The sequence below is a fragment of the Gymnodraco acuticeps genome, unplaced genomic scaffold, assembly GCF_902827175.1.
Source record: "Gymnodraco acuticeps unplaced genomic scaffold, fGymAcu1.1, whole genome shotgun sequence".
NCBI lineage: Eukaryota > Metazoa > Chordata > Actinopteri > Perciformes > Bathydraconidae > Gymnodraco > Gymnodraco acuticeps.
In genome coordinates this window covers 2259608-2276368 of record NW_022991513.1, presented here as the reverse complement: position 1 = coordinate 2276368, position 16761 = coordinate 2259608, and the positions used below count along the sequence as shown (strand labels likewise).

General features: G+C 43.8%; 1 protein-coding gene across 2 annotated transcripts; it reads left to right on the top strand.

Moving 5' to 3' along the window:
- Positions 1 to 12181: 12181 nt before the first annotated feature.
- Positions 12182 to 15667, top strand: LOC117533254. Of its 2 annotated transcripts, none has more exons than XM_034196888.1 (5): positions 12182 to 12465; positions 12845 to 13231; positions 13830 to 14216; positions 14428 to 14823; positions 15252 to 15667. In XM_034196888.1, the coding sequence occupies exons 1-5, from the start codon at positions 12441 to 12443 to the stop codon at positions 15599 to 15601; spliced, it is 1545 nt and encodes a 514-aa protein (XP_034052779.1). In that variant the 5' UTR covers positions 12182 to 12440; the 3' UTR covers positions 15602 to 15667. The 2 variants fall into 2 exon arrangements, with proteins under 2 accessions (XP_034052779.1, XP_034052778.1); XM_034196887.1 differs by having other exon boundaries at positions 12184 to 12560.
- Positions 15668 to 16761: the final 1094 nt, after the last annotated feature.

Genomic DNA, 16761 nt, shown 5'->3' with positions numbered 1-16761 from the left:
CGATTATAGAACAATATCAGTCTTTACATCATAACAATTGGACAGTTTTAAAGTTTCTCTTTCTTTCCCTCTTATATTGCAGTCCCTCACTCACTTTTTTAAAATTCAGTGTGAGAATTGAGCTCGAGCTTGTCCTGCCAGAGTTTGTAAATCTGGGCTGAAATGGTGTCAGGGCCATTCTCACACACATGCAGGTGCTCATTGGTTACAGGGATGCAAACACAGGTATGGTGAAAAAAGAGAGAACTATTCGAAGCAGGAAAAAAACAGCGTAATATACCATCTGACAAAGGCCTGTGCTATGCTTCAATTAACTGGCTATATAATATACTCAGATCAATAAGAGACAGTGATGTTAAGTTAAAAATCAAGGGTTTTTATTATTATTTACAGCAGGGGTGGGGAACCTTTTTCCTTTCAATTTTTACAACATCCTCCGAGGGTCGTACAAATTATTGAACTCAACCTTTGCTTAAAAAAACTAAAATCACAGCCCATTCATTTGGCCTTTCTTTCATGCTGTGCAAAGAAAAAGCAACCAATCCAGATATCTTACCATGACTCACGTATGCATGCACGTGCACGGTGTGGAATGACCACCAAAACAGAGAGATATGGACACAAGATGTGTGCAAATGTATTTAGTATCCTATCCATGTGAACATGATTTAAGTGGGGGGGGACCTAACCTCCTCTAGGGGGGTCCGGGGGCATGCTCCCCCGGGAAGATTTTTTTTTAAATATTGAAGTTAAAAGCATCAATCTGGTGCACTTTGAGAGCAACATTAAGAGATCTATGGATACATCTCTCAACACCCATATGAAACAGAACTGTAAGCATATTTTTCTTTTTGGATATTTTACAAATCACTCCCCTTTTAAACTCTATTCTTGTTATTTTTAACAACTTTTTTGTTACTGTCATATAGTATTTTATACCTGTTTTTCATTTAGTCTCATTAATAACTATAATGATCATATCAAGGTGTGCCTTAACCTCACTGAGCTGAGGTTATTTGAGCCTCTCAGGAGATAGCTCTCTTCCACCTGGTTGTAGAAAAGCTCTTTAAATTCGTTAGCATAGCTAGCTAACCAGATGCTAATAACAACAGATCGCCACTGTGCTTACAACTAAAGACACAGCCACGCAAACACTGCGGCATGTGGGTATTGCAATATTTTAAGGGCTGGAGCGGCGTTCCGGTGCTCAGCACTCCTTTCAGACGAGACATATACCACGTGAAGACACGTTACGCTCGTGTTGTGTTCAAGGAACCTGTCCTTGGCCAGGAAAAACAGGTACTCGCTTGTTTAATTATTTTTGCGGTCTAGATTTCATCTTCTTTTTTGAAGTGAAAAGTTGTCCGTCAGTCGGACTGACGGACGGACGGACTCCCTCCCCCCCACCCCCAAAACGAAAACTCTTCGGTTCTCCACGAATTACGCAAGTCACCCAAATCAGCGTTAAAAAAGCGGGAGGCGCCGAAAAATCTCCTATTAATGTATTGATTATAGCTCCAGGTCCGTATAGGTCGGCGTCTGGGTCCGGATCCGGACCGCGGTCCGCCTGTTGCCGACCCCTGGTTTACAGGATTTGCTTTCTGGAAACAACTTTGAACATTTGATGCAAACAACTAAGCTGTGCCTGTTCTCAAAGTGCAGGTTCAGCTCTAAAAACACATTTTTAAACGATGATTGGACACTATCAATTCAACATCTTGATTTATAATAAAGCTACGTAGGAACCAAAGGATGCTTGATATATGAGGGTTGACATTTAGTTGTTCAGGACAGGTTAAACCATAAATACAGATTGTAGAAACTAAATATGTAAAAACTAGGCTACATCCAACATAGGCTACAGCAGGGGTGCCCACACTTTTTGGGCTGGTGAGCTACTTTTGAAATGACCAGCTCACCGAGGTCTACCAACCAAAAATAAAATCCCAAAATGCAAGGGTTGCTGAATAACACGTTTTATTTATACATGGGATAATAGGCTGCAACAAACGACTAATTTGATAATCGATTAATCTATCGATTAATGAAACGACTATTCAGACTATTACTGTATGCCTTGCACAATTTATCAAACCCTCTTGTTTAGCCATCAACTTTTAGATCTAGCTTGAGGTTGTTTTAGGCATGTGGAAACTAACAATGAAGACAATAAAGATGAATACTTGATTCAAAAATACATATATTATTAAATTAACAAATTGTGAACAAAACTAACATTGCTTTTTATTTAAATTAAATAAATAATATTTCACATCAAAAGAAACAACAATGTTTTAACAAATCGTATTAAATAATCTGATGACAGAACTGTGAACAGAATAGCTGAAACTTTAACAAAATAAAGAGTAACTCAGTTTCCTATAATCATTAACCCATGTTTGAATCATTGAGTTAACTGCGTGTGTTGCTGCTAGCATACATAACACCTGACGTGGAAACGTTACTCGTGGATGGGGCTGCAGAGCTGCTAGAAAGACAGTCGAACCCGGTGCATTCCTCCGTCTGGATGTGGTGCACTTTTGCTAAATGTTTGACACATTGCTCGTGTTACCGCCCTCACATGCTGAACTCTCTTGGCAAGGAGCATTGTCCACCTCAAGACGGGTAACATTTAACCACACCTTGGAGCGCTTCTCTCCGCCATCTCCTCCGTGTGTTGCTGCTTGTAGCAGCCGCGTGTGTGTAAACTGCCTCGCCCCCTCGCGCACAGATAGGGGAGAGAGATCTCGTCTCGATTGGAAAGATCGAAAATACACCGACATTTGTTTGTCTTTTTGCATGTTAGAAACGAGTTGGCGACACTAAGATTGCGAGATAATATTTGTGTAGCAATAATACATGACCTTTCTCTTTCTCAACTCGCTACTCGGAGGGAAGTCGCTGTCATATGCCTTGTGAACACTCCGATAATGCCTCTCCACGTTACCTTTCTTTGGCAGAGCGACGCTTGCTTTACAAATAAGGCAAATAACCTTTGAATGTGACATCACAAACAAATATTCTTCCTCCCATTCTGGGTGGAAGTGGTATGTCTTTAGCTTCTTGCTCGGTCCGGCACTCATTTTGTTGTTTGTCTCTTGTTTGTCTCTTTAACTTAATTTGAGTTTTCCCGGCACTTGACTGATTTTGTATCGCTTTGCATTCTGGGTTAACAGACTGGAAAGCGATAGGTCGCTTTTTCTGTCAATCAAGTAAACTCCTGAATTAAGTGGCAGGGAGGCCAAGGGAGGAGAGATCAAAACCTGTTTGGTCTATTTTAACGGAACAGGATTTTTTTTTTAATGAATGACTCGCGATCTACCAGCATTGCCCCCGCGGTCGACGTACTGGGCACCTCTGGGCTACAGTATATCAGATGTAGGTAAGTGAAATATCTCCACCGTGGTCACATAGAGAATGCACTTTAAAATTACATTTTGGAAACAGAGATTGTATTCAAATTCCATTCCATTAATGTATTATTGAAATGGGAGAATTATGTGGGCTTGAGTTTAATAGACATTCACAGATCGGTTGTGTTCGTAACAAATGTTATGAATGAGCGAGCTGCCTGTGGCAAGATGGCCGCCATGTGGCAACGTCGGTCTCCATTGGCCAGCAGCGCGGGTTGAGTCATCTATCTATGACAAAAACCAGAGGGCTCTGACAAAGGCTCATTACCAAACCGAGCCCTACACCATACCCCTCCGTTTGCAAAGCAACGAGTGTGGAGGGGGAGTGGGCTATCAAGCCCTCAAACAGCGAGTCTGCAGCTCTGTTCTCTCTGTTCTTATTATACATCCATGGTCTGCAGCGGTGCTGACTTGAGACCGGTCTACCTGACCGGAGTCACGCTGTGTGTGTCCGTCAGGAAACACGCTGTTTACAAGTAGTTCCAGCAAAACATCAACTGATAAATTGCGATGTTAACAACCTCATGATAACCTCATATGTTTTTAACTTAGGATCATACCTGTGTTTAGTCTAGAAAAAGGTAAATGTGTGCATTTTATTATAAAGTTGTGTATATTTACAGACCGTTGCAAAAACTAAGAAGCTTATAAACATCAGGTTTAAAACTAAAAGAGCTTTGAAACACAATGAAAGATGTTTGGAGTTTTATTTGAGTTATTAATTTAAACTTTTTGTCTAGAGATGCTGATTTGAAACCGTTGTTACATACAGTTACGGCATTTCCTGTTTCTGCCGGAGAGAGGGGAGGCCGTCCCAAAGCTTGCTGCTGTGTTTACTCCAGAGCCGTATATGGAGAGGCGAAGTCCCTCCCCTTCCGAAAGCCTCCATGGGACCCCGGAAGCGGAAAATTATACATTGAAGTCAATGGAGAGAGAAAGGTTATCTTTTGATCCCGTTTGAATTGTGCCACGAATGACACATATGATGTTTGTCAATTTAAAAGAACATTTTGCAAGTCAAAAAAATAAAAACGTGTCGTAAAACTGTGAAGTTACACATTTTTTAGTGTGAAACCGCTCAGTGAACTACAGGTCTCTGGTCTCGCACAATACGCGTCACCAACATAAAGATGGCCGTCACGTTAGCACATTTCACCATATTCTTTCAGAATGAGAATAAAAGTATTTTACGAGGTGAAAATCACTACAAGTCTAGGCACGTTGAGAACTGTACCTATATGAAAAGGGAGTTAGTCGGTTCTGTAAGAGCCAGCATGCGGGACCGGCTTTACAAGGTTTCGGTGAGTAATATGAGTGCAATGTGTAACGTTAATGTCAGCTAGCTAACATTAGCTAACAAGGTACACTAACGTGTTTTGTTTTAGCAACTAGTTTTCTCCCCTCTCTGAAGAACCAGCACCTTACCGTGGTAGAGAGGTTTGTGTGCCCTGATGAACCTGGGGGCTGTGTTGTCTGGAACCTTGTGTTCCTGGTAGGGTCTCCCATGGCAAATTGGTCTCAGGCAAGGGGCCAGACTAAGATTGGTTCAAAAGACCTCATGAAAGAACAACAAAGAAGTGAGGATACCCGGCCCGGAGGAAGCCCGGGGTCCCCTTCTGGAGCCAGGCCCAGAAGGAGGACTCGTCGGCGAGCGTCTGGTGGCCGGGCTTGCCACGGAGCCCGGCCGGGCCCAGCCCGAAAAGGCAACGTGGGCAACACCTCCGCTTCTCCGTCCCGCGGGCCCACCACCTACGGGAAACATCGATGGGGTCGGGTGCGCTGCCAGAAGGGTGGCAGTGAAAGCGGAGGGTCTCGACGGACCAGACCCGGGCGACAGAAGCTGGCTTTGGGGACGTGGAACGTCACCTCTCTGGGGGGGAAGGAGCCGGAGCTTGTGCGGGAGGTGGAGCGTTACCAGTTGGATCTGGTTGGGCTCACCTCTACGCACAGCGTCGGCTCTGGAACCTTACTTCTGGATAGGGGTTGGACTCTATTCTTCTCCGGAGTTGCTCAAGGTGTGAGGCGCCGGGCGGGTGTGGGGATACTCACAAGTCCCCGGTTAGGTGCTTCGTTGTTGGAGTTTACCCCAGTGGACGAGAGGGTCGCCTCCCTACGCCTGCGGGTTATGGGGGGGAAAACTCTGACTGTTGTGTGTGCTTATGCACCCAACAGCAGTTCAGAGTATACGGCCTTCTTGGAGACCCTGGAAAGAGTCCTGTATGGGGCTCCTGAAGGGGACTCTTTAATCTTGCTGGGAGACTTCAACGCACATGTGGGCAATGATGGAGACACTTGGAGGGGCGTGATTGGGAGGAACGGCCCCCCTGATCTGAACCGGAGTGGTGGTTTGTTACTGGACTTCTGTGCTAGTCATGGATTGGCCATAACAAACACCATGTTCGAACATAAGGATGCTCATAAGTGTACGTGGTACCAGAGCACCCTAGGCAGAAGGTCCAGTATCGATTTCGTTATCGTATCATCGGACCTGAGGCCGTATGTTTTGGACACTCGGGTAAAGAGAGGGGCGGAGTTGTCAACTGATCACCATCTGGTGGTGAGTTGGGTCGAGTGGCGGGGGAAGCCTCTGGATAGACCTGGTAAGCCCAAACGTGTAGTTCGGGTGAACTGGGAACGTCTGGAGGAGGCCCAAGTTCAGGAGGCCTTCAACTCACACCTCCGGCGGAGCTTTTCGGGCATTCCTGTGGAGGTTGGGGACATTGAACCAGAGTGGTCGGTGTTCAAAGCCTCTATTGCCGAAGCCGCGGCGGGGAGCTGTGGTCTCAAGGTCCTAGGTGCCTCAAGGGGCGGTAACCCTCGAACCTCCTGGTGGACACCGGTGGTCAGGGAAGCCGTCCGACTGAAGAAGGAGGCCTTCAGGGATTTGTTATCCCGGGGGACTCCCGAGGCAGTTGCAAGGTACCGACAGGCCCGAAGGGCAGCAGCCTCATCCGTGGCCGAGGCAAAGCAGCGGGTGTGGGAGAAGTTCGGAGAAGACATGGAGAAGGACTTTCGGGCGGCACCAAAGTTGTTCTGGAAAACTGTCCGACACCTCAGGAGGGGGAAGCAGGGAACCATCCAAGCTGTGTACAGTAAGGATGGGACGTTGTTGACCTCAACTGATGGAGTGTTAGGGCGTTGGAAGGAACACTTTGAGGAACTCCTGAACCCGACAACTCCGCCCTCTATGTTAGAGGCAGAGCTGGAGTATGACGGGGGATCAACACCAATCTCCCGGGGGGAGGTCACTGAGGTCGTCAAACAACTCCACAGTGGCAAAGCCCCGGGGGTGGATGAGATCCGCCCGGAAATGCTGAAGGCTCTGGGTGTTGAGGGACTGTCATGGTTGACACGTCTCATCAACGTTGCGTGGAAGTCGGAAACAGTACCGAAGGAGTGGCAGACCGGGGTGGTGGTCCCCCTTTTTAAAAAGGGGGATCAGAGGGTGTGTGCCAATTACAGAGGCATCACACTACTCAGCCTCCCCGGGAAAGTTTACTCTAAGGTACTCGAAAGGAGGGTCAGGCCGATTGTCGAACCTCAGATTGAGGAGGAACAATGCGGATTCCGTCCTGGTCGTGGAACGACGGATCAGCTTTTTACTCTCGCAAGGATCCTGGAGGGGGCCTGGGAATACGCTTATCCGGTCTACATGTGTTTTGTAGACTTGGAGAAGGCGTATGACCGAGTTCCCAGGGAGTTACTGTGGGAGGTGCTGCAGGGAGTATGGGGTGAGGGGGTCTCTACTCAGGGCCATCCAATCTCTGTACTCCCAAAGCGAGAGCTGTGTCCGGGTCCTCGGCAGTAAGTCGGACCCATTTCCGGTGAGGGTTGGCCTCCGCCAGGGCTGCGCTTTGTCACCAATCCTGTTTGTAATATACATGGATCGGATTTCGAGGCGTAGTCGTGGGGGAGGGGGTCTGCAGTTCGGTGGACTAAGGATTGCACCACTGCTTTTTGCAGATGATGTGGTTCTAATGGCTTCATCGGTCTGCGACCTTCAGCACTCACTGGATCGGTTCGCAACCGAGTGTGAAGCGGCTGGGATGAGGATCAGCACCTCCAAATCTGAGGCCATGGTTCTCAGCAGGAAACCGATGGACTGTCCACTTCAAGTAGGGAATGAGTCCTTACCCCAAGTGAAGGAGTTCAAGTATCTCGGGGTCTTGTTCTCGAGTGAGGGAACAATGGAGCGTGAGATGGGCCGGAGAATCGGAGCAGCGGGAGCGGTACTGCAGTCGCTTTACCGCACCGTTGTGACGAAAAGGGAGCTGAGCCAGAAGGCAAAGCTCTCTGTCTACCGGGCCATTTTCGTTCCTACCCTCACCTATGGTCATGAAGGATGGGTCATGACCGAAAGAACGAGATCGCGGATACAAGCGGCCGAGATGGGTTTTCTCCGCATGGTGGCTGGTGTCTCCCTTAGGGATAAGGTGAGAAGTTCGGTCATCAGGGAGGGACTCGGAGTTGAGCCGCTCCTCCTTCGCGTCGAAAGGAGCCAGTTGAGGTGGTTCGGGCACCTAGTTAGGATGCCACCTGGGCGCCTCCCTAGGGAGGTGTTCCAGGCACGTCCAGCTGGGAAGAGACCAAGGGGTAGACCTAGGACCAGGTGGAGGGATTATATCTCTTCGCTGGCCTGGGAGCGCCTTGGGATCCCCCAGTCAGAGCTGGTTGATGTCGCCAGGGAAAAGAAAGTTTGGGGCTCTCTGCTGGAACTGCTACCCCCGCGACCCGACCACGGATAAGCGGAAGAAGATGGATGGATGGATGGATGGAACTAGTTTTCTCCTTAAGAACTTTGTGGTCTCTGTGTATGCTGTGGATAACATTAGTGTTCACAAGAACAAGGTACACTCCCGTGTTTTGTTTTAGTTGCTCTTCAGATTGAAGCGGACAGTTTTATATCGACTATACTGTATGTGTGATCTCCTTTTTCTCGTTGTGTCATTTGAGTTTATTTGCTGTGTGTAGATTCAAGGATTTTGGTTATCTAGGCACAGCTGTGTGTGACTCCCTCTGGTACACCGGTATGTGTTTTCCTAATGTAGAGAGCATTGATTAATTAATAAACTACACACTGAGTCTAGATCCTGACCAAATCCTTTTTTATTGTTGATCAAATGTTTTTCAAAAATGTATTCATACACATTTAGAAAAATACAATGTACAATCACAACCAATACAACACAAATTACAAACAATACAGAAAAAACAAACAATAACAACAGACAAGAGGACAAAACTATGGGAAAATAAACCCTCCCACCCCCAGATCCGGACCATCCTTGTATTATTGCTCATTCAATCTATTATAGCATGCTAACAAATGGTAATTACTTTATTTTTACAGATCTGCATGGGAGACGATGGCGCGATGCAGAGCGCTGTCTGTGATTGTGCACAGGAGATGTACAAATGCAGCCACGCTGCAGCATTGGCAATATTTGCCATGTGGCAGATCAGCTCCACAGATGTTGAGTGCCAGTGGAGGAAGCCTGGCACTTCCAAAGTAGTCCTGCCGGTGTCTCAACTTTACCAACAGCGAGAGGAGCATACAACCCACTGGCCAGAGACATCGCCAACTGTCAACTGGGGGGTTGTAAACGAGGCCGAAGGGGTGAAGGCTTTTGTGGAGGCCTATCAAGTGACAGTGTTAGAATCGAGTCTGGTCTCTTTGTGAGTGAGTCGGGTGTTTTGGGAGCATCACCCGATGGACTTGTGCAGCCATCTGCCCTGCTGGAGGTGAAGTGTCCACACAGCCAGAGGAACATGACCATCGCGGAGGCAGTCCAGTTACCATCCTTCTGTCTCCGTGAGGAGGGTGGGTCATATATTCTCAAGGAGAATCACCCATACTGGCACCAGGTCCAAGGGCAGCTGCATATCACAGACCGGAGTCTCTGCTACTTTGTTGTGTGGACCACGAAGGAGGCGATCATCATCCCCATCCCCAAAGACCCTGCATGGCATGGAAATCTCCTCCTCCTGGAACAATTCTACACCCAGCATATGCTCCCTGTGTTGGCCAGTAGAGAGGAGCACATTTCAATAAACATACTCTTAACACCCTCGGACTCTGCGTTGTGTTTCGTATGTGTGATGGGGTGTTATGCAGAGGGGAGGAAAACAGGACACAGCAGATTGGGATTGTGGTGGAGATGCTGAGCAGTTATTTAATTGTTGCATGTAATTATTATTATACTGCGTGCTTCTGAGTTATTCCATCTTTTGCTGTAACATGGATCTGTATGTAACTCTATATTTACTTGTTATCTACCACACTTCCTTCTTCATCATACACCATCATTATACATGATGGTGTATATAGGATATATATATTTGTATACATATCTGTAAATTGTATAATTTTATTTAAACGTCTTTTTGATCTCTCAAACTGAGTAAGATTGACAATAAAGTTGACTTTGAAAAATATATATATTCTTTATGAAAATAGTTGACTGTTGTCAAATGAATCCAAATGAAACGTTGGATTGAACTACAACTACACCTTTAAATCTCTACGGACTGTTTTTCAGTGGGATGGCAAGTTCCTATCTTTAAACATTTATTAGTTTTTTCTCAGAACAGATTTGATTTTCTGAAGTTAATTTAACTTTGCCGACCATGTAAGGTCATCATTAAAAGGTACAATCAATTTGTTTAGGGTTGACTAAAATAATGAAAAACATTCATTTGGATAATTTACTGACAGAATAAGAAACTCAATGATGCTCTACTCACCTGTTCCTTTTTTATAAAGTGAAACAGTTGAAACGATAGATTTTAGTAAACTTAAAAACAACCTTCTCCAAAAGCTATCAAGGAATATACCGAATACTTGTTTTAGAACTTTATTACATATTTTTATATTAATAGTTTGAATGATCCATAATTGACAGAAGCTTGTGTTTACTGTTACTCATATATTAATGTCTTTGTAACTTCAGTAAACCACTACCTCACTCATTTCACTTTCATTCATCACGGTTCAGTAAACTAAGTGATACATGAACCAGTTTAATCATTATAATAACGTAGGATTGCAACTCTTTGAAAATGTAGGTGACTCTTAAAAGAGCCGTTGTGTTTGGGTGTGCTGGTCTCAGGTCAGTCTAAGCCCTCTCTCCGCGGATGCGGCGGGCCAGCTGGATGTCCTTGGGCATGATGGGGACCCTCTTTGCTTGGTTCATCTTACTGGGGGGCAGCTACATGGATGTCGGTGCAGTCCACAATCATTGCGCAGTTGAAGGCAGAATGAATTTATTATTGACTCCGAATGAAGCACAACTTCATGTCATACAATACAATGACTTTATTTGTAATTGTGTAAAAAAATATGAGCATTGATTAGCAAGCAGGACCTGCAGGAACAGAGAATGGTGATGGATGGAGCTGGGAAGAGAGAAGAATAAAGAAAACAGATCAACTTTATTATCGGATATTACAAATTCAATTTCAAAACAAGTTGCCGCTCCTACAGTTTTCTAGTATGTAAAGATGATTTCACATGACCTAGCAAAATATCACACTCAATACATGTGTGTCTCTGGGGGGTGCATTGTGCCTTTGATGTATATAAATAATATACCACAACCAAATACTATTACGTACAGTGGAAATCAGGTTGCCAGAGCAGGTCAGTGTGCATGTTCCTCAACATCTCAGCAGTTACAGGTGAGGTAAAGAAAATAAAAGAGAAAAAGGTCAGTAACAACACTTTAAAGTAACAACACTTTGAATAATTATCTCTTCTAACAATTTTCTCTCAATAAGCACACAACGACTGTCTTTCCAACAAACAGATTGTCATCACAATGAAACACGTCCAGAAGAATGTCATGCAAAGCTCCATGCCTGCCTTCGACTCTCCCTGAACTGCTTCCTTAGCACTCGGTGGAGGGCGCAGTAGGCTACTCTTCAAATGTTTCACGAAATACTTACCATCATGTTTGGTTACTGTTTAACATTTTGGTTTACTTCATGTAATAAAATAATAACTTCATGGTAAGGCTACTAAAAATGACAAGGCTAAGTAATGTAATGCTAACTAACGTGCTCGCTACTCGTCGCTACTAGCTAGGTAGCTAACTTGACTATGTTCCATGCACAACATGTATATTATGATATTACCTGATATGTCTGATCCAGCGACTCCTGGTCCTTTCATCAGACGGGAATCGATAGAAGGAGCAAGTGGTATGATCACTTTTATGACTACAACCTGGTACAAAGCACACAGGCATCTTGTAAAAGTGAATTTATTTTTAGCGATCTATAATTTATTGGAGGGAATAAATCAGTTATGAGATCTTCTTCTTCTTCGCTTTAATTACGAGTCTTATTATAAATCACCGAGCATGCCTGTGACATCACTTACGCGACCCAGAATGGGATTTGGGATTTGTAGTCTTTGTAGTAGCGTATTTTTCATAGTCTTATATTTGAGCAGTTTTACGACAAAATGTGACTTTTTTGACATGGAAATGATTGTTTAAGACTGACAAACATCATATGTGTAGTTCGTGGCACAATTCAAACGGGATCAAAAGATACGTGTTCTCTCTCCATTTAATTCAATGTACATTTTTCGCTTCCGGGGTCCCATGGTCCGGAAGTAGATGGGCGTGACTTCGCCTCTCCCTCCATCTGACAGGAGGGAGCCTCGTTGAGCTGCGAGTGTGGCTACAGACGGAGTTCACTCCGTCACTGAGGGGTAGGGTCGAGGGAGTGGTTTGGGATTGGGCCAAAAACTAGCCCCCCCCGGATATGATTTAAGGACGATGGCAGCAATGCATTGTGGGACAATGTGTAGCAACCATAGGTAGCAACCAGGTAGCAACTAGCAACCCTGATATAAACCAAACACAAAAGCTAACAGTCGACATTTTAGTTAAAAAATACGAATATTTGTACACTATTTCTCAGACCGATGCCGGGTTAAGAAGCACCGGGGACAGCGGTAGTCACAGTCCGTAAATTAAGCGCTGTTTTGGGCTTTTTATCAAACCGTCGACCTTCGAGAAGATGGAATCGAAACAAGTCACTTTCGGTATGCTTGCCTTTAACTCAGATTAAACAACTAAATAATGTCCTTGTTAACGATTTCACACGCTGCTGGGAGCACACAACAGCAATTCACATTAGGTAAACAACCAAAGAGGCATCATTATGTTTTTATTTACACCAATGCTTTTCCTCCTGAGACATGTCGAAATGTGGAAAAGCAACTTTGATTTGACTACACTCAATTCACTATCATGTGCAACATAAAACGGTTAAAAAGTAAATTAAAACGTGTCTTCTTTTCCAGTCACACACCTTAAATAAAAAGCATGTTCATCTTCATTCTAGTGCTGAAATAATTAGTTTGCAATTAATGCAAATGTTCAGTTACAGCATTAATAACTTTCTGTTTTCCTGTTATTTAGTGGAGCTGGCTTTGGAGGATGCACAACAATACAGCTTCCCCACTGTGAATGGAGCAGTTATTAAAAGCATCCTGGAAATTGCAGATGGAGCTCTAGTGAAACAACTAACTCCTGAAGAGGCGAGTGATGACCTCCCTGTCAAACGTACACAGAAACGGAATAGACGCAGCTTAATTTGGAGGCATTACGATGAGATGGACAGTTCTTCATCTGTTCGCTGCCGCATTTGCAGTAAGATGCAGAGCTTTGAAGGCGGCAGCACCAGCAACCTGCATCGGCATATCTCAACGAGACATCCGGAAGTGTCTTCTCAGCTCCTAGCAGACAGGCAGCACTTACAGAGCTCACCTGCTTCTGAGGACACATCAACACAACCAAAGACCGCTGGTGAGACAGAGAAGCAGGGAAAGTTATTTGGTAATGTGTTATAACTCATTGCTGTTTGTGTGTGTAGTTCAGTTAATACACACACCTTCTGATGCTCCAACTTGAACACATCATCAGTGTTGTTTCCTGGAGTCACTGGGTGTTTCAGGACAGCCCCTCTTCCAGGCGACCAGGCCGAGGTTGATCAGACCTCAGCCTGTGTTCAAGTGGGCGCTGTGGCTCAGTGGTCTAGTGCGTTGAATTTAGGATCAGGGGAGCACAAGTTCAATCCCTACTGCAGTCAGCATGTCATTGTTTCCTTGGGCAACACACTTCATCCCAAGTCGCTCCTGTGGGTATTGTCCACAGTATGGAGTGTATGTAAGTCGCTTTGGATAAAAGCGTCTAACAGAACACAAAGGGCATGCAGGTTGAAAAAGTTAGTTCATTCTAACTTTTTTTGCCAAATAAGTGAAATATGTCAATATGTTGTTTTTACAAAACATGAAGGCGTTTTTTCCCTTGGAACAGTTATTTAAATAAAATCATATTAAATAGTAATCAGCAATGAAACATTAGTTGCAGTTCTCTTATATAATTGTATTTTCCCTTTTTTTAGTGGACCTGGATCTGGCAGCTGATGAATCTGAAAAATTAGATGAAGCTGGCGTAAATTCTCCTTGCGACATCTACCTGGACCAAGATGGATGCATAGTGGGTGATATCATCCCTGTAAAAATTGGCGTAAAACGGAGTAAACGCAGCTTAATTTGGAAGTACTATGATGAGACGGACAGTTCTTCATCTGCTCGCTGCTGCATTTGCAGAAAGTTGCAGAGCTTTGAAGGCGGCAGCACCGGCAACCTGCATCGGCATATCTCAAAGAGACATCCGGAAGTGTATTCTCAGCTCCTAGCAGACAGGCAGCAGAGCTCACCTGCTTCTGAGGGCACATCAACACAACCAAAGACCGCTGGTGTGACAGAGAAGCGGAGAAAGTTATTTGGTAATGTTTTATAACTCATTGCTTTTTGAGTGTGTAGTTCAGTTAATACACACACCTTCTGATGCTCCAACACATCATCAGTGTTGTTTCCTGGAGTCACTGGGTTTTTCGGGTCTTGCAACAGTTATTTAAATAAAATCATATTGTATAGTAACCAGCAATGAAACATTAGTTGCAGTTCTCTTATATAATTGTATTTTCCTTTTTTTAGTGGACTCTGACCTGGATCTGGCAACCGATGAATCTGACAAATTAGAAGAAGCTGGCATTAATTCTCCTTGTGAAATCTACCTGGACGAAGATGGAGTTGGACACATAGTGAGTGATGACCGCCCTGTACAAGTTACACGGAATAAACGCAGCTTAATTTGGAGGCACTTCGAGCATCTGGACAGTTTAAATGCTGCGCGTTGCCACATCTGCATGAAGAAGATTCAGTGCTCTGACGGCCGCAGCACCAGCAACCTGCATCGGCACCTGTCGAAGAGACACCCAGCGGTGTTTACTCAGCTGCTAGAAGACGGCAAGCAGAAATCTCGACCCAACTCATCACGGGGCTCAAATGTTACTAGGGCCACATCGACATTGTCAGCGACACACTGTTCTGGTAATGTTTGTTTTTTAAAGAAATATATACTTTTGTAGTTTTTACAAATAAACAACAAAACCCACCTCTTCATTTATCAGTAGACTAAGTATTGAGTAATATGTTTTGAGGTTAAAAGCACCCCTGGTTTTATCTAATCAACATTTGAAAGAATGTTATACATATGTCTCTGTACCTTTCCTTTATAATCCAACTGTAAAATAAGTAAATATGAAGGTAAAATGTCCAGTTAGAACATTATTTGATTACTTGTGCATTTAACCAACATAAGTACAAGTGTTGTCATTTTCTCAGTAGTTGAAGTATCTCAGCATCAAAGTTAGATAGATACATCTGCTACACTTAAACAGTTTATTAACATTTAACATGTTTGGTTATATTGTAGCCAAAATCTATTAAACACGCAACCTTCTCTTTCCCTCTTACAGGTGCATTGGAAGATTCAAGAGCATCAGAGGGAGAAAAGCAAATGTTCAAGAGAGAGCAGGAGCTGATAGAAGCTCTGAGGCGAGCGCAGAGACAGGAGGCTCGAGCTCTGGAGGATCAGAGGGAGCTGCTTGAGATGCTGCGGGTGGGGAATGCCAGGGAAGCGGCTGCAGAAAGAGAGGAGATCGAGTCACTAAGGAAAGCACAGCTGGAGGAAGCCAAATACTTGAGTAAACAGAGAGAAGAGCTGAAGAGTGAAAAGCAAGAGCTGCAGATACAAAGGGAAGAACTTCAGCAGGAAAGAGAAAAACTTGTATTGTTGTCAAACAAACCTGATCCTGCCACCATATGACTGAATTTCTATTTGATTAAAATACCATTTATAAAAATAAAAAAAAACCAATCACTGTTTCTGTAACACCTGTGTTGCACTGCTTCTTCATCCCTCTGCTACCCATCTGGGGCTGACTCATGATATTATTCTGGCATCAAATGATTCGAAATGTCCAGGACAAACCCCTTCCTCTGAACTCAGCCTGCTTTCACTAATGACTGCAACAAGCCATTTTCAATTGTAAAATGCAGGAAGAGATTGGTTGGTTACACCATGAAACATAAAACAACCTGCACCAAGTAGGTTACACCATGAAACAGAAAACAACCTGCACCAAGTAGGTTACACCATGAAACAGAAAACAACCTGCACCAAGTAGGTTACACCATGAAGCAGAAAACAATAAAGGACATCATACATCATATTTACAGGGCTACATTTACATACCTATTGACAAGTACCAACAGTATCAAGTATCATTGCACCTATCCAGTGGAACCAATTTGCTCAGTTTCAAAACTTTTTGAAGACTGTTCTAAGCAACTGGAGCTGCTCACATAAAAGCTTTCGTACCTAAGTCAGTCCTTGCACTTGGCACATGTAACAAAACCACATCATGTGATCTCAGGCAATAGCTACCTGCAACTCTGTGATCAGATGTAAGATGGGAGTTTACCCAACATGGCTTTATGTCTGCAGGAAATGATCAGACTTGCTACCAAAATGTATTGTTTTTATCAAGTCTGTTGTAAAAACTTGAACATTGATGAAAAATATAGTTGAAAGAGACACATTTAATTTTGTTTTTTCTATTTGTATACTTTTACTGAAGCATCATCTTAGTTCTTACACTTATTTTGATTGGCAAGAAAATATTTTAGAGATAATTAGATTTAATTTGAATTACTTCATGACCACGATTATGGATCTAATAATTTAGAGTATTTTTTTTAGAACAAATTTTCTTTTGAAGTTGGAAATTGAAAGTGCCTTCAAAATTGTATTGCTTTTTATCTTTCTCCTGAGTGACTTTGGAATTGTTCCTGGTAATACAAGTTGCAGATACATAATTATTTTGTATGCGGCCAGTACAAAATGAAACTATTCACCTCCAGTGTATTGGATGGAATACACACTTTAAAATAAACCCAGTTCTATATATATACTGCCTATGAATG